Source organism: Nerophis ophidion, linkage group LG03 (assembly GCF_033978795.1).
Source record: "Nerophis ophidion isolate RoL-2023_Sa linkage group LG03, RoL_Noph_v1.0, whole genome shotgun sequence".
In the NCBI taxonomy this organism is placed as follows: domain Eukaryota; kingdom Metazoa; phylum Chordata; class Actinopteri; order Syngnathiformes; family Syngnathidae; genus Nerophis; species Nerophis ophidion.
Genome location: NC_084613.1, coordinates 63,302,507 through 63,329,827, shown reverse-complemented (window position 1 = coordinate 63,329,827; position 27,321 = coordinate 63,302,507). Strand labels below are relative to the sequence as shown.

At 42.3% G+C, this 27,321-nt stretch overlaps 1 protein-coding gene across 2 annotated transcripts in view; it reads left to right on the top strand.

The window, feature by feature from the left end:
* The window catches only part of lrfn5a (leucine rich repeat and fibronectin type III domain containing 5a), a 304,518-nt gene extending 282,137 nt beyond the window's left edge, over positions 1-22,381 (top strand). For both annotated transcript variants that reach the window (XM_061895866.1, XM_061895867.1), the window contains 2 exons: positions 13,509-13,782; positions 20,682-22,381. In XM_061895866.1, the coding sequence (XP_061751850.1) occupies positions 13,509-13,782; positions 20,682-21,539 (1,132 nt within the window). In that variant the 3' untranslated portion in view covers positions 21,540-22,381. The remainder of the gene's footprint in view (positions 1-13,508; positions 13,783-20,681) is intronic.
* Positions 22,382-27,321: the final 4,940 nt, after the last annotated feature.

Here is a 27,321-nt window from a genome sequence, read left to right as displayed (position 1 = left end):
CTGTCTATGTCTACACACATTGATTGCCTTCCGCCCGATTGTAGCTGAGATAGGCACCAGCACCCCTCGCGACCCCAAAGGGAATAAGCGGTAAGAAATGGATGGAGGTTATTCTGAAGTTAACCAATAATAAATAAAATACTTCTTACCATTAATGAACAGGTGCGCAAGAAAACGGATTCATGGATTAAGGTGCATGAGAATGTTTTATATTCTGAACGTTATTTTTAACACTGCCTACCAACAGAATTATTCATTACTTATCGTGTTAAGCAATGTCAGCTAAGATTTATCTGAGAGCCAGGTGCAGTCATCAAAAGAGCCAAATCTGGCTCTAGAGCCATAGGTTCCCTACCCCTGCTTTCTGGTAATGTATTAATAATTTCACACATAAGTCGTTCCGGAGTATATGTCGCTCCCCCGGCCAAACTATGAAAAAAAACTGCGATTTATAGTCCGAAAAATATGGTATTAACTATGGTTTGTACTATTGACAGTGTAGCAGCGTAACAGACAATCTTTAAACATGTTTCTTATTCTCTTTTATTACATACAATCGAGTAAAACACTGATAAATGTACACAACTGAAAAAAGATCAAAAACTACTATTTACTACTCATTTAAAATATTAGTTTTTTGCTCTTATAGTCCTCCTGTGACTTACTCCCTGACACGTGAACAATATCTGAATTATTGATTTAATTATTAACCTTGATCATACTGTTACTATGCTATAGCCACACTATCGATACATGGATCGATCCACCCTGTCCCAATATGTACACCTGGCCGCCACACATCAACAGACCACTTTTATGTTATCCTCTCTCTAGAACAAACTATTATAAATCTATTGCTAGCATGCCTTCTTGTCCCCTCCTGCTTCCTATTACTTGGTGTACAACATGCTTATGAGTAAAGCCAGACGGGATCAGCTACTGTGATCAGCATTGAAAGGTTTTAATCGGCATTGACCGAGCACATACCCCCCTGCCCGCCCGCCGCCCCCAACCTCCCCATTGATTTCACTCAAACCATTTTTAAAATAAAAGTGTTAATTTGTACATCTCCTTTGGGACGGACACATGCATGTTTGTGCGAGCGTAATAGAAGCAAGTCAACTTCAGATATAATGCTGGCGATCCCGGAGACCGCATGCGTTTTATCTCAACGGTTGTAAGAGAGGCTGCCAAAGGGGCGATGTGGGTTTGAGCCCCGCTAGGAGAGAGAGAGAGAATACCTAATTGCTCGGCAAAGCTGAGCTGTTTGTTATTAACTGCTATGAACAACAATCATTGCATTCCGCCATCAAAATCGGGGGCCCCCTGAATGGGTGGGGGCCCTGGGCTTTAGCTCAAGTAAGCCCTTGACAACCTGAAGCTCAATTGTCGTGATATTGGTCAGACTGATTAGAGGTGTACTGATAAATAGGTCTGTGTTAACTACCTTCGATTTTAAATTTTGTGATTTTTATCATACATATTTGCCAAGTCGTGATTTAAATTTCAGTGGTTCTCAACCTTTTTTCAGTGATGTACCCACTGTGAACATCTTTTTAATTAAAGTACCCCCTAATCAGAGCAAAGCATTTTTGGTTGAAAAAAAAAAGAGATAAAGAAGTAAAATACAGCACTATGTCCTTAGTTTCTGATTTATTAAATTGTATAATAGTGCAAAGTATTGCTCATTTGTAGTGGTCTTTCTTGAACTATTTGGGGGAAAAAGATATAAAATAACTAAAAACTTGTTGAAAAATTAACAAAGTTAAAGTTAAAGTACCAATGATTGTCACACACACACACACTAAGTGTGATGAAATGTGTCCTCTGCATTTGACCCATCCCCTTTATCACCCCCTGGGAGGTGAGGAGAGCAGTGAGCAGCAGCGGTGCCGCGCCCGGGAATCATTTTTGATGATTTAACCCCCAATTCCGAACCTTGATGCTGAGTGCCAAGCAGGGAGGTAATGGGTCCCATCGGCCGGGATTTGAACTCACAACCTACCAATCTCAGGGCAAACACTCTAACCACTAGGCCACTGAGTAGATGATTCATTCATCCATCCATCTATCCATCCATTTCCTACCGCTTATTCCCTCTGGGATCTTGGTGGGCGCTGGTGCCTATCTGAGCTACAATCGGGCGGAAGGCGGTGCACACCCTGGACAAGTCACCACCTCATCACAGGGCCAACACAGATAGACATACAGACAATATTTACACTCACATTCACACACTAGGGTCCATTTAGTGTTGCCAATCAACCTATCCCCAGGTGCATGTCTTTGGAGGTGGGAGGAAGCCGGAGTACCCGGAGGGAACCCACGCATTAACGGGGAGAACATGCAAACTCCACACAGAAAGATCCCGAGCCCGGGATTGAACCCCAGGCTACCCAGGACCTTCGTATTGTGAGGCAGACGCACTAACCCCTCATCCACCGTGAAGCCACAAGTGATTCAATTATAAATGAAACTTTCTACACATAGAAGTAATCATCAACTTAAAGTGCCCTCTTTGGGGATTGTAATAGAGATCCTTCTGGATTCATGAACTTAATTCTGAACATTTCTTCACAAAAAATCAATCTCAATCAATATTTATGGAACATGTCCACAAAAAATCTATCTGTCAACACTGAATATTCCATTGTTGCATTTCTTATCACAGTTTATGAACTTTCATTCATATTTTGTTGAAGTATTATTCAATAAATATATTTTTAAAGGATTTTTTAATTGTTGCTATTTTTAGAATATATTTTTTTAAATCTCACGTACCTTCAAGTACCCCCAGGGGTACGCGTACCCCCATTTGAGAACCACTGCTATATTTGGTCAGTTGGGGTTTTTACTCATAACAGCAGATTTTGGTCTTTGATAGATGTCCTCACATACTATAACAATAAGAGCCTGACTCGGTTACGTATTCCGTGTTGCCTAAGACTCATTGATGAAGACAGTAGATGCCAAGTTCCTCCTGAATCTGCACTTGTATTTTAATGAAGCTGAATTTTTAAATTCTCAGGACAATTGATGAGCTGGAAAGTAGTGTAGCAAAGGTAACTCTGTAGAACCGCATCTACATTACAGTAAGGTAACAAAAGACCAATAAATCAACCACATCAGCTGCTGTTCTTGGAGAGAACACTTACACATGTATTTCATTTACAAAACTCAGTTCTGTTTCTTTTTTGAAATGCAACAAACCAAATCAGTTTCCAGCTGCATAAAACTTCTAATGAGCTCGCCTAAAGCTGTGCATTTCACGTAGAAACATCCAGAGATGTCGGCCAAATGTCACATATAATCCAGCCAGAATCTGCTGAGTGAAAACCCAAGCTGAGTAAATTAGGGAACTCTGCCCCTTGTCGCTTTATCACGGCCCAAAGGCCCTTGTTTTGTGTGCTGAATCATTGCCGTGAATGCTTCAAGCTCCGTGGACGGCTGTGGCCTCTAGGCTGTGTCCAATATTTAATCATACAAAATGATTTAAAACCGAGCAGCCTGGCATCACAGTTCGCCAGTCTGTGCATAAAAGCATTTGTCTTGAGACAAAAAAAAAATGAAATTGACTAATGTGGACTACACTGCCCTGCTGGCTTTGCCTAGGAAAGCCAGAGCTGATAAATATGCACAAAAACAAGACGACCATGCATCAGTGTTTCCCACAGAACCTCCCTACAGTACAGTATATGATCCATTTTGTTGTCCAGAGAATGCATGGCACAATCGATGGACTAGCCGGAACAGTAGTAAGTCTAGTACGGACCTTTGCAGGGGAAGGGGTTTTGTGTTCGAGACTAAGGAGGATGCCTACTGTGTGTAGTTCCTTGCAAGGCTGAACTGAAACCATAAAATGTACCTGGCCATTTTTTTATTCTATTTAAACATTTTTAATTTTTTGTCCTGTCCAGCTTCTCAGACAAATCAAATAGTTGATGTAGATGCCCATATTTGCTATACATATTCAATTTACAAAGGAGACGTGTGGGATACTTCTCTTGTTGCCTTTTTTGTATTCAACTTTATTACGTGTATTTATATTATCATTTGGTGCAGCCGGGACAGAGCAGGAGGGGATAAAAAGAGAGAAAAAAGGAAGACACAGGGGGAAATTGTGGGGACAAAAGGGGCATAAGACAGAGAGACAAAAAACAACAACAGCAAACACAACAATAACAACAATAGAGCAACATCAGCAAATATGATATGTACACATATGATGGTAAAAGTGATAGCAAAAAAAGAAGTTAGCGAACTAAATAATAATACAGAAATGACAATGAGCATATTTACACTACAAATGGAGCAATACAAATACCAATAGAAATAGTGCTATTGATAGTGAACAGTACCAAAAATTTGCCTCTATCATCAATAATACAATTGTTCAAATGCAAAAATACGTATATGTAATAATAACTAGAGATACAAAAGAAAGCAGATAAATGGAGGGGAAAAAAGAGAAGCCAGCTATATTAACCTTGTAGATTGTTATAGTAACACTAGGTTAAACTTATGTTTGATGAAACGTGATTGTATGTATGTATATGTACTTGTACAAACCCCGTTTCCATATGAGTTGGGAAATTGTGTTGGATGTAAATATAAACGGGATACAATTATTTGCAAATCCTTTTCAACCCATATTTAGTTAAATGCACTACCACGACAACATATTTGATGTTCAAACTCATAAACATTATTTTTTTTGCAAATAATAATTAACTTAGAATTTCATGGCTGCAACATGTGCCAAAGTAGTTGGAAAAGGGCATGTTCACCACTGTGTTACATCACCTTTTCTTTTAACAACACTCACTAAACAATTGGGAACTGAGGAAACTAATTGTTGAAGCTTTGAAAGTGGAATTCTTTCTCATTCTTGTTTAACGTAGAGCTTCAGTCGTTTAAGAGTCCGGGGTCTCCGCTGTCGTATTTTATGCTTCATAATGCGCCACATATTTTCCATGGGAGACAGGTCTGGACTGCAGGCGGGCCAGGAAAGTACCCGCACTCTTTTACTACCAAACCACGCTGTTGTAACACGTGGCTTGGCATTGTCTTGCTGAAATAAGCAGGGGCCTCCATGATAACGTTGCTTGGATGGCAGCATATGTTGTTCCAAAACCTGTATGGACCTTTCAGCATTAATGCTGCCTTCACAGATGTGTAAGTTACCCATGCCTTGGGCACTAATACACCCCCAAACCATCACAGATGCTGGCTTTTGAACTTTGCGCCTACAACAATCCGGATGGTTATTTTCCTCTTTGTTCCGGAGGACACCACGTCCACAGTTTCCAAATATAATTTGAAATGTGGACTCGTCAGACCACAGAACACTTTTCCACTTTGCATCAGTCCATCTTAGATGAGCTCAGGCCCGGCAAAGCCAGCGGCGAAACTTGGTGTTGTCGATAAATGGGTTTTGCTTTGCTAGGCAGAGTTTTAACTTACACTTACAGATGTAGCAACCAACTGTAGTTACTGGCAGTGGTTTTATGAAGTATTCCTGAGCCCATGTGGTGGATATCCTTTACACACTGATGTCGGTGTTTGATGCAGTACCGCCTGAGGGATCAAACGTCCGTAATATCATCTCTTTCGTGCAGTGATTTCTCCAAAAAGTATCAAAATACATTTTGGTACTGGTACCGGCACTGAAATATTGGTTTCCGTACCACACTAATAACGAGTGGACAAATCTACTATGATGACCTTGATCTGATCTTTGTGTGTTAAGAAACAAGTTGCAATGCCATATATTGTACAACAAGTTGTATTCACACAGACATTTCATTTTATTTTATAGAACGTATAGGCAGAGCAAAATCTAATTATAGTGATCTAACTTTTTCTGTAGCGGGCCACCACAAATAAATGAATGCATATAAAACACTGCCGTGCAGAAAAGCATAAGTTTTTGCCCTGGCGATGAAAATGAAAAATGCTTGTAGGAGAGAAGCCATCGTATAAGGATATTTTGTAACACAATAACCAGATATATAGTGTGTACTGTATTGACATCTATGACAGCCGCATAATCATATAGCAGCATGAACTCTCGTTTAAACGCTGCATGTAATGAAAGTGCAATGAAAGCACAACACACATAAACATGGCACACACAGGCACCCTGGGCCGAGGGCTTGGCAGAGCAGAGTAGATAGATTAGTGTAATAGCCTCGGCCAAGGCAATCATCTCCCCACTGTGGAGCGTCAAATGCTGGCTGCGACATTCAGCTCAGGCACAAAGAAATTAGTCACAATGACTAGGTCAGTGTGGACAAATTCACCCTTCTAGCAGTTTAGTCAATGAATGATCTGTTTTGTTACCCAAAAATATAAATTTGCCTGAAACAGTTTTTCAAATTTTTTTTTTATGAAGTTACCATGAACTAGCGCCATATATGTTAGGGATGTGAGTTGGGCAACTCACAATTAGAGTGCATTATTGGAGTAACAATTCGATGTACAGTACACCCCTAGTATCTGGTACTATAGTCTATTACCACTGTATATATTGGTAAGGTTTGAACGTTAACAAAAGTGATTCGTGTTCATACTTGCCAACCTTTAGACCTCGAATTTCGGGAGGTGGGGGGTGGGGGCCGTGGTCGGGGGTGGGGCGGAGGCGTGGTTTGGGGATGTGTTTGGGGCGGGAGGCGTGGTTAAGAGGGGAGGAGTATATTTGCAGCCAATTCACCAATATATATATATATATATATATATATATATATATATATATATATATATATATATATATATATATATATATATAAAAGAAATAGTTGAATTTCAGACGGCACCTATCAAATACACAGTAATAAAAACACAGTTGTTCTACTAACTGTATTGTGCTTGCTGGTTACTAAAAAAAACAACCACACCCACCTTTCACTATGTGAGCAATGTCACTTCCGAGTTTCCAGAAGATGGCGCCAGTTTCTGCTTTGGCCTGCCGTCTCTCGCTGTCAACTCTGTTCGTTTTTGTGTTGTTTGCGTCTATTTTCGTCTCTGTCAGCTCACTGCTTGTGTATGACCGCCAAACACTGTTGGATCTTTGCCCCTCTCCCACTGATATGATCAACTTCGACGTTAGTTTTTCGACGTCCCAGTCAGCTTTTTCACCTGGCCGTATTCCTGACTTCCTTTCCCGCCTCGTGGCTCCTCTCCCCCGCCACCTGCGGGCTGTGTGTCGGGCCCCACCTGGATTAGCTGCGCCCTTGGACGTGCTGGCCCCCGCCAGGTTCGGTCTTGTGAACGCAAGATCTTTGACGAACAAAACGTTTATCCTAAAGGATTTCTTCACTTCCCGCACACTTGACTTCCTCTATGTGACAGAAACATGGCTGAGAGCCGGTGAGTCCACCCCTCTTAATGAACTTCTGCCTCCAGAGTGTTCCTACTTTAATTCTCCACGGTCGTCCGGTCGAAAAGGAGGAGGATTAGCAGTCGTTTTTAAAAATGACTTTAAATGCTGTCAGATCCGCCTGCAATCCTCCTTTTCAAGGTTCGATCTGTGCATGTTTTAGCTGGAGGGGGCGTGGCCTCCAACTTCGGCTAAATTTCGGGAGATTTTCGGGAGAAAATTTCTTCCGGGAGGTTTTCGGGAGAGGCGCTGAATTTCGGGAGTCTCTCGGAAAATCCGGGAGGGTTGGCAAGTATGTTTATGTTTATTTGGCCGTTGGTATGTTAGCAGGGCACTTCTTGCTTTACAGAGGATGATGTTGCAACAGGATTATTTTGGGATTCTGAGGCCAAAGAACTGGTCGAATCAGACTCCCAACAGCAAATTCTCACAAACGAGTGAAAGTGTTTTTGTTTGTCCCTCAGTAACTCTCCGGTTTATGGAGAACATAGTACATTAATCTTGGAGAGGACAAAATGCCATAATGACTCAAAACAGTGGAAAGTAAAACTCCATCTCCATCTTCTTCCGCTTATCCGAGGTCGGGTCGCGGGGGCAGCAGCTTAAGCAGGGAAGCCCACACTTTCCTCTCCCCAGCCTCTTTGTCCTGCTCTTCCCGGGGAATCCCGAGGCGTTCCCAGGCCCAGACATAGTCTTCCCAACATGTCCTGGGTTTTCCCCGTGGCCTCATATCGGTCGGACGTGCCTGACGTGCCCGGGTGGCATCTTGACCAGATGCCAGAACCACCTCATCTGGCTCCTCTCCATGTGGAGAAACAGCAGCTTTACTTTGATCTCCTCCCGGATGGCAGAGCTTCTCACCCTGTCTCTCAGGGAGAGCTCCGCGACCGGGCGGAGGAAACTAATTTCGGCCGTTTGTACCCGTGATCTTGTCCTTTCGGTCATAACCCAAAGCTCATGGCCATAGGTGAGGATGGGAACGTAGATCGACCGGTAAATTGAGAGCTTTGCCTTCCGGCTCAGCTCTTTCTTCACAAATAAATTCCTACAAGGGATGATCCCGTTGCCCAGATCATGTTTTATTTTAGTTTGACTCCCTCATTTCTGTTTCAGCACGCCTGGGTTTGTATTTTTCTTGGTTAACATGGTTGCTGATTATTTTCACCTGTCTCTGATTAGTGTTCGGGACGCTCACCTGCTCCCGGGCACTAATCAGAGAGCTATGTATTCCTGCTTTTTGCAACACTCAGTCTGGCTGTCTTGTTTGCTCAATGCAACAAGTTACGTGTGTTTACCTTTTGATTCCTGAGCTAAGCGTTGCCATTTGTTTGCTTGTTTGCCATGCTAAGCTGTTCCTTTAGCTTACCATCGGCACGCTTCCTTTATTTGTGTATTCCTGTCTGACTGATTTATGGTAAATAAATCATTGTCTTACCTGCACGGTGCCTCCAGAGTTCCATCTGCATCCTTTGAAAATGATCCGCGTTGTAACAGTAACGTAAGTAATATTGATGAATCGCGGTTAAAACATTACTATTACAATTTAAAATGATCGTAAAACTGTGATTGATAACCATAAACTCACCGACTGGTTATAGGCTACTGCTCATTTACTAAAGGAGCAAGCTTGCTTGCTACATGCTTTTTAGCTTAAATGCTAACATTATGGACTTTCCCCATTACAAACACCATACCCTAATCTAAATTTGTACAATAGGGTTGTTCTGACCTGTTATCGGCATGGCTCATAAGTATCGAATAATAGCCTCCGATGTTAGCAGTCGATCCCTCTCCTAAAATGATGTCAAGCGTGCAGAGCCCACATGATCACAAGAATAGCCAAGTACTAGCAGCAAGTAGTAGCACTTGACTTATTGTAATAATAAAATGGTTTATTGAGATTATAATAAAACAGTAATACAAGATCTTATATGTCTTATAATTAGAAATGTCCAATAATGGCTTTTTTACCGATATCTGATATTCCGATATTGTCCAACTCTTTAATCACTGATTCCGATATCAACACATTATAGTGCTTAATTTTGTTGTGATGGATGCATTAAACAATTTAACAAGGTTTTTCAATATAAAACAACTCAAGTTATGGAAAAAATGCCAACATGGTACTGCCATATTTATTATTGAAGTCACAAAGTGCATAATTGTTGTTTTAACATGCCTCAAAACAGCAGCTTTGAATTTCGGACATGCTCTCCTTGAGAGAGCATATGGAGGTTGAGGTGGGCGTGGTTAAGGTGGAGCTGGGGTGTTTTGGGTTGTGTATGTTGTAGTGTCCCGGAAGAGTTAGTGCTGCAAGGGGTTCCGGGCATTTGTACTGTTGTGTTTATGTTGCGTTACGGTGCGGATGTTCTCCCGAAATGTGTTTGTCATTCTTGTTTGGTCTGGTTTCACAGTGTGACGCATATTGTGCTGAAAATTTGAATTTTCGTGAAGGAACTCTCCTGAAGGAATAAATAAAGTACTATCTAATCTAATCCATTCTAATATTTGTAACAGTGGTAAAGTTGTTCATACGGCCACCCTCTGTGTGACCTGTATGGCTGTTGACCTAGTATGCTTTGCATTCACTTGTGTGTGTGAAAAGCGTAGATATTATGTGATTGGGCCGGCACGCAAATGCAGTGCCTTTAAGGTACGCCCCCAATATTGCTGTCTGGGTGGAAATCGGGAGAAATTCAGGAGACTGGTTGAAATTCGGGAGTCTCCTGGGAAATTTGGGAGGGTTGGCAAGTATGATTGGGAGATGCAACTGCTCTGTACTTCTCCCTATGTCCGTGTACCACAACATACAGCGGCGTTTTAAAAAGTCATAAATTTTACTTTTTGAAACCGGTACCGATAATTTCCGATATTAAATTTTAAAGCATTTATCGGACTGCCGATATTATCGGACATCTCTACTTATAATACATACTGACCAATGTTGGACTGATTTTCTAGCAGCTTTTATTCACAAAATGTATCAATTATGTTTTTATGTCTTTCCCTTACTGTACGGGAAATGAACTTAAAGTATTTCTCCTTCAAGCGTTTGTCTTATTGCCAGTCAAGATGTAAAATCTTCAATGATATTAATTATGGTCTTTAAAAAGTCTTGTTGGAACCTGTCGAGACTTTGACTACAAAATACATAACACATGTCAGTATGATTTGATTTGTGTATAGAAGTCACATATTTATATACACACAAAGGAAGTTTAAAGCCGTAGCAATATAATGAGAATTACTATAACTGAACTACTCCAATGGCATCTGTGCGAATGTGGACTTGTAAGAGCAGATGACTTTTGCTGCTGCTGCTAATCTTGGGAGCGAGATAGATGAAAACATCAAGAACAGCACAGGGGAAAACAGTCATGGTCAGCTCAGTGTTCAGAAGGTCCTTTTAGTATTCATGGGATCACAAGGATGGTCACAGAGAGACACACACACTCTCTCTTACAGCCCTGTGGTAGAATTCCACAGAGGGCAATCTGGGTGCATTGGCTATGTTGTAATACTAACCACTAAACCTTAACACGTCGTCTAACTCTAAACCAGATACTTCCCCTGGCCAGAGCATTTCTTCACACAGTTCAGTAGCACTCAGGGCCAAGAACTGCGAATTAGCCCTCTCTGCTTTTAATGAGGAATTTCATTAGCATTTTAATGAGGAAATCCAGGGAAGCTGACAGGCCATTTCAAAGAAACCGAAGGACAAATGGGCAAATTGTGACATTAAAAGGTATCCGATGAAAAATAATTACATTTCTAGCAAAGAAACTAAAACTAATGTGAAACTTACAGCTTTTGTTTTCCTTTGCTATATAACAGGGGTCGGCAACCCGCGGCTCCGGAGCCGCATGTGGCTCAGCTGCATAATCGCCAACCCCCCAGATTGTTACGGGAGGATTTCGGATTTCGGTGCCTCACCCGGACCTCACCCGGCCGGGGTCAACATTATCCGATTTTCACTCGGACTACAATATTGAGGGCGTGCCGTGATGGCTTTACTTTTAACGTCCTCTACAACATGTCATCGCGCCCGCCTTTACGCCATGCTGTCTGCGGGCCGGCCGGTCGCATGCATTTCATTACTTCTATCGTCACATGTACGAGATTGCAAGGCATACTGGGTGATACAGGTTACACTGAAGGTTGTGATACAAACAACTTTAAGACTCTTACTAATATGCGCCCTTCTGTGAACCCACACCAAACCAGAATGACATACACATTTCGGGAGAACATCCTCTTGCTACGTTTCCAGGCTATATTATACACCCCTGCGCCCCTAACCCCACCCACCTCAACCGAGGCACGGAGGGGGTGGGGCGGGGCTTGGTGCTAGCGGGGTGTATGATATAGTCAGGAAGGGTAATTGATGCAAAGGATTCTGGGCATTTGTTGTGATGCGTTTATGTTGTGTTACTGTAAGGATGTTCTCCCGAAATATGTTTGTTATTCTTGTTTGGTGTGGGTTCACAGTGTGGCGAATATTAGTAAGAGTGTTAAAGTTGTTTATATCACAACCTTCAGTGTAACCTGTATCACCCAATATGCCTTGCAATCTCGTACGTGTATCTGCGGAAGCCACACACAACATGTTACTGGACTGTAGAGATGCGCGGTTTGCGGTCTCATCCGCGGAGTCCGCGGATAAACCGCGGGTCGGACGGTTGACATGAAGAAAAAATAGATTTTAATTAGATTCGGGCGGTTGGCGGTTGAACCATCCGGAAATATTTGATATGTATGGTTTTGTGATCGGTATCCTTTGCCATTCAAAGTGCCATTTAAGACCCGTGTCATAAAGCGAAGAAAACAATAAGAGACGCTATTATTCTCCTGAATGAGCTCCTGAATGACTGCCGGTAGACACCCAGATAATAAGTATTAGGGCGTGTTATGAAGCCATTGGCTTTGTCACCTACTATAACATGTACAATCTGCTTGTCAGTCCAGCATCATGTTGTGTGTGGCTTCCGCAGCAACACGCACACGACTGCAAGGCATACTGGGTGACACAGAGTACACGAATGGTTGTGATATAAACAATTTTAACACTCTTAGTAATATGCGCCACACTGTGAAGCCACACCAATGAAGAACGACAAACACATTTCGGGAGAACATCCTCACAGAAACACAACATAAACGCAACACAAAAAATACCCATAATCCTTTGTATTCATTACACTTCCTGACTATTTTATACACCCCGCTAGCAGCAAACCCCCCAACCCCCTGCGTCGGTAAGGTGGGCAGGGTTGGGGGCGCAGGGTTGTAAAATATATTCAGGGTGTGTCATGAATACAAAGGATTATGGGTATTTCTTGTGTTGCGTTTATGTTGTGTTACTGTGAGGATGTTCTCCCGAAATGTGTTGTCAATCTTGTTGGGTGTGGCTTCACAGCGTGGCGCATATTAGTAAGTGTTAAAGTTGTTTATATCACAACCATCAGTGTACTCTGTATCACCCAGTATGCCTTTCAATCTTGAACGTGTAATTGTGGAAGCTGCACACAACATCTTGCCGGACTAACAATCGGTTCGTACATGTTGTTGAAGGTGTCTAAGGCAATGGCTTCACAGCACGCACATATTCTTGTAATCAGGATGAACACTATTGGATAATTGCGGGAATGTTAGCGGCTCCAATTGTAATTGTTATTTTGTGAAACAGGTATAAATAGCTCTGTGAGTGGTAAAGACGGACAACCCTGATGTATTTCAGCGGGCGGTTGGCGGGTGGGTACGGTCCTGATAAAATGTTGGTTCGGGTGTACGGCGGGTGGATGACGACTTTGGAGATGCGGATGATTAAATGGCCTATCCGCACATTTCTACTGGACTGGCAAGCTGTTTATACATGTTGTAGAATGCGTCAAAGGCAACGGCTTCATAGCACGCCCTTATTATTGTTATCTAGGTGACCACTAGCAGATATTTGCGAGAATGGTTGCGGCTCCCATTGTCTTCTTTATTTTGTGAAACGGTCAAAATGGCTCTTTGAGTGGTAAAGGTTGCCGACCCCTGCTATATAACAATGAACTAAACGTAGAAACTGTGACCAAATAAACAAAATGAATGTTGACTGAGATTATGCATTTCTTTTCCGTGACAGAATGATCCCTCCATCCAGCCAGAGCTTCCTGGTCAACAACCTGGCAGCGGGAAGCCAGTACAACCTATGTGTGCTCGCCATCTACGACGACATCATCACCTCCCTGACTGCAACCCGCGTGGTCGGCTGCGTGCAGTTCACCACAGAGTCGGAGTACATGAGGTGCCATTTCATGCAGTCCCAGTTCCTCGGCGGGACTATGATCATCATCATTGGAGGGATTATAGTGGCTTCTGTGCTCGTGTTCATAATCATCTTGATGATACGGTATAAGGTGGGTATGGCTGTGCGTCTCCATCTGTTTAAAAAGCATGTCAAATATGTGGTTCGATACTGCTGCCATTGCACTATACTCTCCGCTTTCACTCAAACGCGTCACATTCCCTTTCCAGTACCTGTTGTGTTTGCTTAAAGGCCTACTGAAATGAGATTTTCTTATTCAAACGGGGATAGCAGGTCCATTCTTTGTGTCATACTTGATCATTTCGCGATATTGCCATAAAGTTTGCAACTTTTGGTGCTGATAAAAAAGCCTTGCCTTTACCGGAAGTCTCCTCACGTCCTCACATTGTTTATAATGGGAGCCTCCAGCAGCAAGAGCTATTCGGACCGAGAAAACGACAATTTCCCCATTAATTTGAGCGAGGATGAAAGATTTCTGGATTATGATATTGATAGCGAAGGACTAGAAAAAAAAAAAAATTTAAAAAAAAAAAGGCAATTGCATTGGGACGGATTCAGATGTTTTTGACACATTTACTAGGATAATTCTGGGAAATCCCTTATCTTTCTATTGTGTTGCTAGTGTTTTAGTGAGTTTAATAGTACCTGATAGTCGGAGGGGTGTGTCCATGGGTGTCTTGAGGCCAGTGTCTGAGGGAAGTCACGGCAGATACAAGGACGGCGCAAACTCCACAGATCTCCAGTAAGAGGCGACTTTTTAACACAATTTTCTCACCGAAACCTGCCGGTTGACAAGTGGTCGGGAACCATGTTCGCTTGACCGCTCTGATCCATAGTAAAGCTTCACTTCCGGGAATTTTAAACAAGGAATCACCATGTGTTTGTGTGGCTAAAGGCTAAAGCTTCCCATCTCCATCTTTCTACTTTGACTTCTCCAATATTAATTGAACAAATTTCAAAAGATTCAGCAACACAGATGTCCAGAATACTGTTTAATTGCGCGATGAAAAGAGACGACTTTTAGCCGCAAATAGTGCTCCGCTAATATTTCCTGACAATCCGTGACGTCACGCGCATGCGTCATCAACAGGATACTTTGCACAAAATTTAAAATTGCAATTTAGTAAACTAAAAAGGCCGTATTGGCATGTGTTGCAATGTTAATATTTCATCATTGATATATAAACTATCAGACTGCGTAGTCGGTAGTAGTGGGTGAAAGTCTGATAGTTTATATATCAATGATGAAATCTTAACATTGCAACACATGCCAAAACGGCCAGGTTAGTTTACTAAATTGCAATTCTAAATTTCGGGCGAAGTATCCTGTTGAAAACCTCGCGGTATGATGACGTCACGGATTGTAGCGGACATTTGGATCCAGCACCAATCCCAGCTATAAGTGGTCTGCTTTAATCACATAATTACACAGTATTCTGGACATCTGTGTAGCTGAATCTTTTGCAATTTGTTCAATGAATTATGGAGATGTCAAAGAAGAAAGACGTAGGTGGGGAGTGGTGAATTGCGGCCGCCTTTAGCCACACAAACACAGCCGGCATTTCCTTGTTTACATTCGGCTTTTACCGTAGACATGAGCGGAGAGTTTGCATCGTTCGCCACCGACCGTCTGATGCTTACTCCGTGGAGGGAAAAAAATAAAAAATCTCAGCACGGCTGCCTTGCCTTGTCGAGAAACGTGGCTTCCCTCGGAGGCACTGGCGGTCACTACACCCGTGGCCACACCCCTCCGACTTTCAAGTACGACCATATAATCTCACTAAAACACTAGTAACAAAATAAGCAGATAAGGGATTTTCCAGAATTATCCTAGTAAATGTGTCTAATAACATCTGAACCGCCCCCACTGCCGTCGTCTTTTTTTTTGTAGTCCTTCACTGTCACTTTCCTCATCCACAAATCTTTCATCCTCGCTCAAATTAATGAGGAAATCGTCACTTTATCGTTCCAAATCGCTCTCGCTGCTGGTGGCCATGATTGTAAACAATGTGAGGATGTAAGGAGCCCTACAACCCGTGACGTCACGCGCACGTTGTCTGCTACTTCTGGTACAGGCAAGGCTTTTTTATTAGCGACCAAAAGTTGCGAACTTAGTCGTGGATGTTCTCTACTAAATCCTTTCAGCAAAAATGTGGCAATATAGAGAAATGATCAAGTATGACACATGGAATGGACCTGCTATCCCCGTTTAAATAAGAAAATCTCATTTCAGTAGGCCTTTAATGTATCTAGTTTCCATAATAAGGTGTTTTCAAACTGGGTCAAAATAATCAACATCTGCACCTTGAGGAAGGGTAGTCTTCTGTTGGGGTCGTGCTACCCCTAGACGACTGCATTCCCGCATGCTCAATAGCTCAATCTGCCCATGAGTGGAATCAGAGTTTTCCTTCTGGCTCCTCAGCCTGACCCATCCAGCCTGCAACCATTTTCATTGGGATGGCAGAGAATCATTTGCTTTTTTTCGGGTCACCTGCACCTAGGGATGGGTACCAAATTCAGTACCTATTCAGTAAATTTGGTCGGCACCTAAAATGAAACGGGACTATATTTCTATACCTTTGTTGAAAATGACGTCACATCCGGTTGCAGAATTGTCACCGGTTCAAGCATTTGGCAGGTAAACAAGCACTCAAATCGGACTAAGTCGGACTGTCTCCTGGTAATGTTACAATTTCCAATGCCAACGAAACAAGATTGCCTGATGAGCACTTGAAAGTACAGTAAGGCTTCATTTGTTGAAGTGCTCTAGCGTGACGCGAACATTTTAAAAGCTATAGATCTACTGCTGATTAGCACAATACATGTAGATTTTACCACCTCTAAATTTGGTAAGGAACACTACAACTAAGATAAAAGTGAACGTGAACATTTTCCACCTTAGCAGAATGAACTACTTGAGGAACGACTCACAATGAGTCCACCCCGTATTTTAATTTCTGCACTTATACACACATTTTAATTTTCCTGAGGGAACTCTCCTGAAGGAATCAATAAAGTACTATCTATCAACATAGCATACTCCCTAGTTTCGATGGTGACGAGAGGTGCCAGGTATGAGTTGGAGCGAAAGTAGATGTGTGTTTGTGTGTGTGCATTAGCTCAAAAATACACACACTTACAACAACTTTCGGTTTCGTTGGACTGAATCCTATGCAACTCCGCTTGAAAGGGGTAGCAAAATGGACAAAAGCATGCGAGCAGCGGGACCATCTGGAGAGAATGTGCCAGACTTTGTAGACTCTGGTCTTCTCTTCTGCGCTAGTACCAGTGATTGTACTTACTCCATTTGTAGAATAAATTGTTAAACCTTAATTTTAGTCTCGTTGTTTTATTTAGACAATCGCTAGAACAAAATAACCTCGGAGGACTTTGCCTTTAAAAACTTAAAAAGGCGAAGCCCCAACAAATGCAAGTTAAAATCCAACAGATGTGAAAGTACAAAACTTTTAGTACAAACACTTTGTAGGGTTCAACAAAAGACCAGACTGTCACATTCTACTAAAAGGGAAAGATTATTACGACCTGGCTGCGGCAACACATCGTAGCCTATACACTACTGCCATCGGAACTTCCGGGACAAGGATTAAAAGTGACATGTGTTGTGGAGTTGAAAGGGGAAAGGAAAGTTCTCAGGAAAAGAGCACGGCACGGAGATTCAGCCTTTTGTACAAGAAAGTGGCATTTTGTGAAATAAAAAAAGACAAAGAGACGGCACACCACAGAGATAGTACGCGGTGTTGACGTTATGTATTTTGTGGGTAATTACTTGACGGGCAGCCGTGACTTCCACCTTGTTTTAAAGAAATTGTCTACTGATCTCTAGTCTCGCGCGACACCTTGTCAATGTATCTACATTGTTTCTCGTCTCCAGTTTTGTAAGTAACGTAACAAGCTTGTGACTCTTCATACGGACAACCCTGGCTCTCGTGTCTTTTTAAAGACAAAAACCATCAGCTGTTTTGGAGATCAGCGTGATAACTGGTTTATGTGTCAACACTCGATTAACCACCCTACTCAGTGGCCTTGTGGTTAGAGTGTCCGCCCTGAGATCGGTAGGTCGGGAGTTCAAAGCCCAGCCGAGTCATACCAAAGACTATAAAAAATGGTACCCATTACCTCCCTGCTTGGCACTCAGCATCAATGGTTGGAATGGGGGGTTAAATCACCATAAATGATTTGTGGGTGCCCTCTGCTCCCCTCACCTTCCAGGGGGTGAACACGGGGATGGATCAAATTCAGAGGACAAATTTTGCCACAGCTAGTGTGTGTGTGTGACAATCATTTGTACTTTAACTTTAACTTTAACCTAAAGATTCAAAATTGAACCATATCGACGATTGAGGGGGCTAAAACTGGCGCAGTCGAACTGGCCACTCCTCGAACCGAGTATCCGGTCGCATCGTTTTATCGTTAACAACCCTAACACTGACCAGTAGAGGAGAATTTTTACGTATGATTTCCTGATAATTGGAATAAACCCTGTAGTCACATTCCTAAAAAGGGGAACTGCCATAGTAGTCTGCCAGTCCACAGCTCCAGTCCCCAACTCGGCTTTGTCTATTAAAGGTGGGTCATTGGGATTGAAGTCTTCCATCCACCGTCCAACTCCTGTAGACACGACACTGCTTGTCCTTTCTAAAGCGTCGTATGATTGTCCTAGTATCTCTTCGCGGCCAGATGCGAAATAATAATCCATGTCCTTAATAAAATCCTCTTAAAATGAAGTTTTTTCTTCACCGACCATTGAGGCAGAGGTTTAAATTGAAGACCACACAAACGGAAAGCTCTGCCAAACATTTACAGCACACCTTCACTATGTGCTTTGGTGTACTGGGTCTCCACAGCATTCTTCCCTACTATCTAATCCAACTCCTCACTAGGGTTTGGTACCGAGTATCGATTGGAACCGGGACTAACTTTCCGATTCTCCCAGAATCGTTCAAAAGTTTAAATTTCGATTCCTAGTTTCGATACCCAGTCCGCCGACCGGAAAAAAAGAATAAGTCTGCCGACCCGGAAGAAGAAGCCGCTGAACACCAAGGAAAAAGCGCCTACCGCCGGAAGTGTTAGCACAGCCGAGTCAGTCAAGCATGGATAGCGGGCGTCGACGGTCCAAAGTGTGGCTTTATTTTACTAAAAAAAATGAAATATCGGCGAAATGTAACACGTGCGACAGGACTGTTTCGTGCTTAAGAGGGTGCACGTCGAACATGATGAAGCACCTCCGAGTTCATGGAGTACAAATAAATGCGTGCCCGTCTTCGACAGGAGACACTATCCGTCCAGAACGATCACGCATTCTACCTGAGAAGGCGGATATGGTCATTTTCCTAAACAAGAACTGTCTCTGATTTTATAATGTACCTGCTGCTGATCTGGACTGGGTTTTGCAAGTTGTTTCTTATTGTTTATTTGCTTTTCTGCACCAGGTTAGCCCATTAGTGGGAGAACGATAACATGTTTAAGTACCTGCAGCATATCACACTTGTGTGTAAATGTGTTTTCATGAGGTTTCCTGCAGCATCATACACTTATGTGTAAGTGTGTTTTCAAGAGGTTTTCAAAAATAAAGCTCTCCTGATGAAAGTGTACCCCTGTGAAAATGTATTCATCATTTATAATATTTATATTCAAGTTCATCCATCCATCCATCCATTTTCTGCCGCTTATTCCCGTTCATATATTTGATATTTCAATTCTAGTTGAAAACAGCCCTGTGAGGAATTTATAGTAAAGTTCATAAAAAGTTAATAGAATTAAAATTGATGGAGAATGTCGGACTATTTCAATCAGAAAGACTATAGGTTAGCTAGCTCCTTTAAAATATCCTAAACTTTTTTTTTGACCCTGCCTTTTTTTTTTTTTTAAAGAAAGAATCGGAATCGAGAATCGTCAGGAATCGGAATCGAAACAAAGAATCGGAATGGTTTGAATTCAAACAATACCCAACCCCACCTAATTTTTGGACATATTGTATTTTGTACATAAAGATGGACAATTCCATATAATAGCCTATCAGAGAGGTCATTGGGTCTTCTTTCTTCTCCTCTGTCGTCCGGTTTTTCGGGGCCTGCTAGTGGTAGTGGATTTTCGTTTCATGCGGCGGCTTTTTCCTTTTTGATGGCCGAGTCGATACTCTTAGTAATTTTAGTGAGGGTGAGTCCATAACGCTTGACTGAATAATTGGGTGAGAACGTTTGATTTTATTGTGTGTAATTTCTTCGGACCACAGTGACCTGTCTGCAATTTCATTGGTCTGATGTGACGAGTCTAAATTTCTTGACGTCCCGTTAAAAAAAAAATCCATGCAACTTTCTATAAACCCCGTGGAAAAAGAAACGGTTTATATCCCGGAAATTACGTTTACAGCTTAACCCCTCTCTTTACCTAAATGTCCAAGTCATATGGTCGCAGGTCTGAGGATGGGACTACAAAGTGGTTGATAGACCTGCAATTTAAGGGTGTCCTAGGGCCAGGTGCACATATTTATCCACATTTGTATTCTTAAACATGGTGTTTGATTGCAACTTTCAAGTATACTCTTGAGTCTCCTAGTGGAGCAACTCCATCCATCCAAACTGTTATTTGGTACATAGGCCAGAACTACAGTCAGAGCCAGTTCCTTGGACCCCCTTTTTTGTTTGATGGGAAAATTCCACAATGTGTTATATCAATAAGCACATACGTGCCTGAGCTGTGAATGGAAGCTCCGACCCCTTCCTTTTGACACCTGAGACCCTCCCCCATATCAAGGTATTGGTTCACGATGGAATCGGTTTTATTTCACTTCATGTGGTAAAATAATAATTGGGAATGCTAATCTTGCAAGTGGTAAACTTGAACTTTTGAAAAAAAATGTCTTTGAGAAGGCGTAGTTTCGATCTGTCCCTGCGAGTCATCTCATTCGACAGTGCACACAATGAAGTGTGTGGAGTGTATATTAAGACACCTGTGTGTTTCCCCACTCAGGTGTGTAACCCAGGAGAGGGTGTAAAAGGCATGTCAATGTCGATGACCACCGTTCACTCTCAGACCAACCGGCAGCAGTCCCAGAGATGCAGTGTGACTCCCAGCACCTCCAAGCAAGGCTCAATCGGATTGGACGACTTCTCGGGAGGCTCGAAGAACAGGAGCGGAGGGATGGGCGGAAAAGATGTGACGACGCTTTCGTCCAATTCCTCTCTGCCAGACGGCTCCACCGCCATGTCTGTTCTCAGCCAGCAATGGACACCGGCTGAGGAGCCCGGTGCCGAGCGAGTTCACTCCGCCGTCTCCTCGCCCACCGCCACCAGCTCGCTGAGCAGACCCAAGCGGAAGCCGGCGCTGGCTAAACCAGGCTCAACTTGTTCAAACACGTCGGCCGGCGCGGAAAACCTCCCCTGTTTGTCCCCTCGCTCCTCCTCCACTACTTCGTCCCTACTTCCCACGCCTTCCACCCCTCTTGATACCCTCAACACCAACCGCAACAACTCCACCTCGTTTAACCAAGCTCTGCCTCCTCCCGCCGCCAGTCCCAACGTTCGCTACCGAGAAACCCCCATACTGCGCCGAGCTCCGCGCGCCCACGCCTCCGCCGCCGCTAAGTACCAGACTCTCCCAGTGGAGGAGGGCGGGCGGAGCAGGGCGAGGAGGAGGTACTCGCTCAGCGAGGGAGGCTCCAAGACACTCTCGTCCCATAGAGGGCTTGCAGGAGCACCAAGGTTAGGACGCATAGTGCGGGACAAAAGGAGTCAATCCATGAGCGGGATGCTTCTCTCCAAAGAAGGGGATGGAGACTCCAGTAGAGGGCGCTGTGATTCGGACTGGATCTTGGAAAGCACAGTTTGAACTAAAACCAGAGAAAAATCACACACTCTTATATATTTTCATCTGTTATTTTGGGAGTTTTGACTTGACACCGGTGTGCGTGTGTGTGTGTGTGTGTGTGTGTGTGTGTGTTGTTTCTATTTAGTGTGAGCATATTTGTGTCCATGTTGTTTTGCTAAGGATGCGCGGCTGAGTGTGCAGTTGTCCATATTTGTTTTTTCTCAACGTCATCACCTTTCACCGCGATTCTCCGGTTTCTACTCTGACAGTCTGGAGCAAGTGGGTTATCTTGCCTGGTCTGGTCCTCAGCTCGTCTCGTCGGTTCCACTTTATAGCACAAGAAGAAAAGAAGACAATGGGCTCGTCACCTCATTTCCCCGGTACTTACCCACTCCGTCTGCAAATAACACAAAAAAGGGAATTCTTGCTTGGGAAACAAACAAAAAGTCCCGTCCAAGAACTACGGACAGTCACACCCCGACAGGAAGTGTGTCGACAGACAGCAGCAGGTGCCTTCTTTTGCACAAAGACACTCTTTAATTGGAAGTGGATCTCCAAGATGCTCCACTGAGCAAAGAGCGGACATTCAGAGGAAGACAAAGTTTTCACACATAGCCTTTCTTCCCTACCTGAGGGATAACGGTGACAAAGACACATGACCAGGTGGCGACTTTATGGACCTCATATGAAAGGGATATTTTTTAAAAGGGAAGAATATAAAAAAAATAAATCAATAAAAAAAAGCTTTTCACTGACATTGGTATACTACAGGTTGGTCACAAAGCTCATGTACAGAAAAAGACAACATGTACTGTGTTGTTATGTTGTGTCAAATAAAACAGGTTTGATTTCAAAAAAGGTAATTGGAGTCATTACAGATCATGTGTTTTTTGGGGGGGTTTTCAATCCATAAGCAAGTTATGAAATGTTTCAAGGTCAGAATTACTCATCTTTTTATGCTTGCTGCCAATGTATTAGAAGTAGCAAGTAGCTACCTGGCCTTTTCATCCCCTCCTAGAAGATCATTGTTGAGCCTCGAACAAAGAAAAACACGACGCAGACTCTGGTTTCAAGTGCGCCCTTGAACATTGTTAGAACTGAATGAAAGTTCCGCGCAAAGGCCGGAACGTGTAAAAAAGTGCCGTTTTTTTTTAAAGGGGAACATTTTCACCAGACCTATGTAAGCGTCAATATATACCTTGATGTTGCAGAAAAAAGACCATATATTTTTTTAACCGATTTCCGAACACTAAATGGGTGAATTTTGGCGAATTAAACACCTTTCTATTTATCGCTCTCGGAGCGATGACGTCAGAACGTGACATCACCGAGGTAATACAGCCGCCATTTTTATTTTCAACACATTGCAAACACCGGGTCTCAGCTCTGTTATTTTCCGTTTTTCGACTATTTTTTGTAACCTTGGAGACATCATGCGTCGTCGGTGTGTTGTCGGAGGGTGTAACAACACTAACAGGGAGGAATTCAAGTTGCACCACTGGCTCGAAGATGCCAAAGTGTCTGCCGCCAGATCCCCATTGAATGTGCCGGAGTATCTCCACATTTTACCGGCGATGACAGACATGGCACAGAGATGTATGGATAACCTGCAGATGCATTTGCTATCGATAAAGTTAACGAAATCACAAAGGTGAGTTTTGTTGATGTTGACTGCCAGCTAATCGATGCTAACATGCTACGATAATCGCTGCTAACATGCTATTTACCAGCGGTGCTAAAGCAGACATGGCACAGAGATGTATGGATAACCTGCAGATGCATTTGCAACCATATTAAGTTTCCTTCCACCCACATTTAATGCGAAAAAAACACTTACCAATCGACTGATTTAAGTTGCTCCAGTGTCACAAGATGCGAAAGTCCTGATTTTTGTGTCCACACATTTTACCGGCGATGCTAACGCAGCTATTCAGCCATGCTATGGCTATGATTAGCGTCAATAACTATTCGCTCAATAGCTTCAATTTCTTTTTCAATACTTTCATACTCCAACCATCTGTTTCAATACATGCGTAATCTGTTAAATCGCTTAAGCCGCTGAAATCCGAGTCTGAATCCGAGCTATTGTCGCTTTATTTTGCTGTGGTATTCGCCATTGTTTGTTTACATTGGCAACACTGTATGACGTCACAGGAAAATGAACAGTGGCTTCGCAGAGAGCGAAAAAAATGCCCTTTAAAGCTTTTTTTAGGGATATTCCGGGACCGGTAAAATTTTTAAAAAAATTTCCAAAAAATACAACAAGCCACTGGGAACTGATTTTTATTGTTTTTAACCCTTTTGAAAGTGTGATAATGTTCCCCTTTAAATGTCTATTATTGTGTGAACACGCGGGCATTCCAGACTGCTGGGAATTAAAAAAATATTCAAAAAAACGTGGCCGCCATCATCGATTCCCAGTACTTTATAGACAAGAAATCGGAAAACTAGTATTTACATTTGAGAAACGTCCTGATCCGATTTTGGTACTGGCTATATCACGGTAATTCTCAAACTGTAGTACAGGGGCTTCATCTAATTGTGTGCCAAAGAGTCACTTAATTATTACCGCATTTTTCGGATTATAAGTCGCAGTTTTTTTCATAGTTTGGCCATGAGTGACTTATGTGTGAAATTATTAACACATTACCGTAAAATATTAAATAATAATAAATAATTAAAAATTAAATAAATAATAAAATAATTTAATTTGCGGAAAAGACAAAGAAAATGTCAGCAATCGTCTCATACACGTCAACCAATAATAATTTGGTGGGGGAGGGTCATGGCAGAAGTGCATTGTGGGGCATGGAATGCTAACTGCTAACTGCTATATGCTACTGCCGTAGCTATTAAAATAGATCATTTCATCGTTGGCGGTAATTTATAAAAACTGAGAAGGGCGGAACAAAAATGGCACCGAAAAGGAAATCATGTACTGCAGATTACAAGCTGGACGTAGTGAAATATGCAGCAGAAAACGACAAGAGGAAGCGGCGCATACCTTTGGAGTTGGCAGAGTTGTTTAGAAGCGACATCGAGGAAGAAGATTTCATGGGATTTATCGATTAGGAGTGACAGATTGTTTGGTAAACGTATAGCATGTTCTATATGTTATAGTTATTTGAATGACTCTTACCATAATATGTTACGTTAACATACCAGGCACCTTCTCAGTTGGTTATTTATGCGTCATATAACGTATAATTATTCCGACTGTTGTTCACTATTCTTTATTTATTTTAAATTGCCTTTCAAATGTCTATTCTTGGTGTTGGGTTTTATCAAATAAATTTCCCCCTAAAATGCGACTTATACTCCAGTGCGACGTATATACGTTTTTTTTTCTTCTTTATTATGCATTTTCGGCCGGTGTGACGTATACTCCGGAGCAGTGGTTCTTAACCTGGGTTTGATCGAACCCTAGGGGTTCGGTGAGTCGGCCTCAGGGGTTCGGCGGAGGTCAAAACAGACCCGACTCATCGTGTAAATACAAACTTCTCCCTATCGGCGTATTATGGATACCCTCAAACAATGTTCCCTCTATGCGTGAGCAAACGCAAAACCTCCTTGAGCATTCAGTGGAGCACAGGTGAGTACACCTGTCCCAAACCTGACTAAGTAACAAATGCAATGTTTTATTATTATAATCAAATGACAGCTCTCATTTCCATGACATTATTTTCTAATATAAGTGTTTAGGCCCACTTTAATGACAATAACAAAAAATATTGTTTTTCATGACCTGTGTACTAGTATTGTATGTCTGGGTGGAAAATGTAGAAAAGTAACAGACTTTGCTGTGAAAATATATTTTATTTGATCATTTATCATTTACAATGACCTGAACTGGTCTCTCAAAGGCAACAGCAGAAGTCACACTGATTTGCAGGTGTGCAATTTGTTGTGAGTTCATGCACTGTGTTGGTTTTGTTCTTTGAACAAGGTGATGTTCATTCACACTTCATTTAACTTTGCCTTGAATTTGATTAAAAAATTGCGTTTTTATTTTTCACTAAAGAAGGGTTCGGTGAATGCGCATATGAAACTGGTGGGGTTCGGTACCTCCAACAAGGTTAAGAACCACTGCTCTGCAGCAATTTATAATCCGAAAAATACGGTAATTATATTTTAACAGAGTGTCACTGTTCAAACTGTGCATGTTACAGTGGCTGAAAATATAAATTAGTCTTGTCAAATAACACATCTGCCTTGTTTTTAATGAATACTTACACCTAATATGCTACTGTATTTTAACATGGCTTATTTTGGATCTTTTTAGAGGGCCAACTGTTTTCTGAGGTGGAACCACTGGTCGATCGATCCGATATCAAGAAAAAATAAATAAAAGTATCGCGTGATCAGCTTGCATCTACAATCTCCAATACAAGCAGTCCCATCCATCCATCCATCCAATTTTCTACCGCTTATTCCCTTTTGGGGTCGTGGGGGGCGCTGGCACCTATCTCAGCTATCTATCCATCCATTTTCTACCGCTTATTCTCTTTCGGGGTCGCGGGGGGCGCTGGCACCTATCTCAGCTAGTTACATCTAAATGTCCTCCAATTATCAATCACACACAATTGGTCTTTTCTTGTATTTTAGTGAAGTCATTTACAAAAGGTAAACATGGAAGACTATAGGCTCCTAGTAAGCACCCAAGCTAGACATATCTAATAAGTGTCTTCAATTGAATTCCTCAATATAAACAAGTATCAAAAATGTTTAGTTACATATTACTTACAGATACACAGTCTCGAAGGCAGAAGCCTATTAGAAAGTAGACGGTAACAAACGTGAACTCATCATTCACGTCATGAGCTTTACCCCAGAGGCGTCAGAAGTCTGGCCATTTGTGGCACACAACTTTTTTTTTTATTGGCCTGCAATTATCTTAACAGACAAACTAAACATGTCTCGGGTTTGAACATCGCACAAAAGAAAAAGTACCCAGAAACCAGAATGTCCAGTTATTTGGACACTAGTGGAACATATAAGGGTTAGGTTTGGACTTAGACTTAGACAAACTTTAAAGGGGAACATTATCACCAGACCTATGTAAGCGTCAATATATACCTTGATGTTGCAGAAAAAAGACCATATATTTTTTTAACCGATTTCCGAACTCTAAATGGGTGAATTTTGGCGAATTAAACGCCTTTCTATTTATCGCTCTCAGAGCGATGACGTCAGAACGTGACGTCACCTAAAGCCGCCATTTTCTCAAACACATTACAAACACCGAGTCTCAGCTCTGTCATTTTCTGTTTTTTCGACTATTTTCTGGAACCTTGGAGACATCATGCCTCGTCGGTGTGTTGTCGGAGGGTGTAACACTAGCAGGGAGGGATTCAAGTTGCACCACTGGCCTAAAGATGCGAAAGTGGCAAGAAATTGGACGAAATTTGTTCAAAATACGAGGGTGTGGGGAAAGCCGACGAAATGGTCAGTCGTTTGTTCCGCACACTTTACCGACGAAAGCTATGCTACTACAGAAATGGCAAGATTGTGTGGATATCCTGCGACACTCAAAGCAGATGCATTTCGAACGATAAAGTCAAAGAAATCTTCCGCCAGACCCCCATTGAATGTGCCGGAGTGTCTGCACATTTTACAGGCGATGCTGAAGCAGATATGGCACAGAGATGTATGGATAACCTGCAGATGCATTTCCAACGATAAAGTCAAAGAAATCTGCCGCCAGACCCCCATCGAATGTGCCGGAGTGTCTGCACATTTTACCGGCAGTGCTAAGACAGACATGGCACAGAGATGTATTGATAACCTGCAGATGCATTTCCAA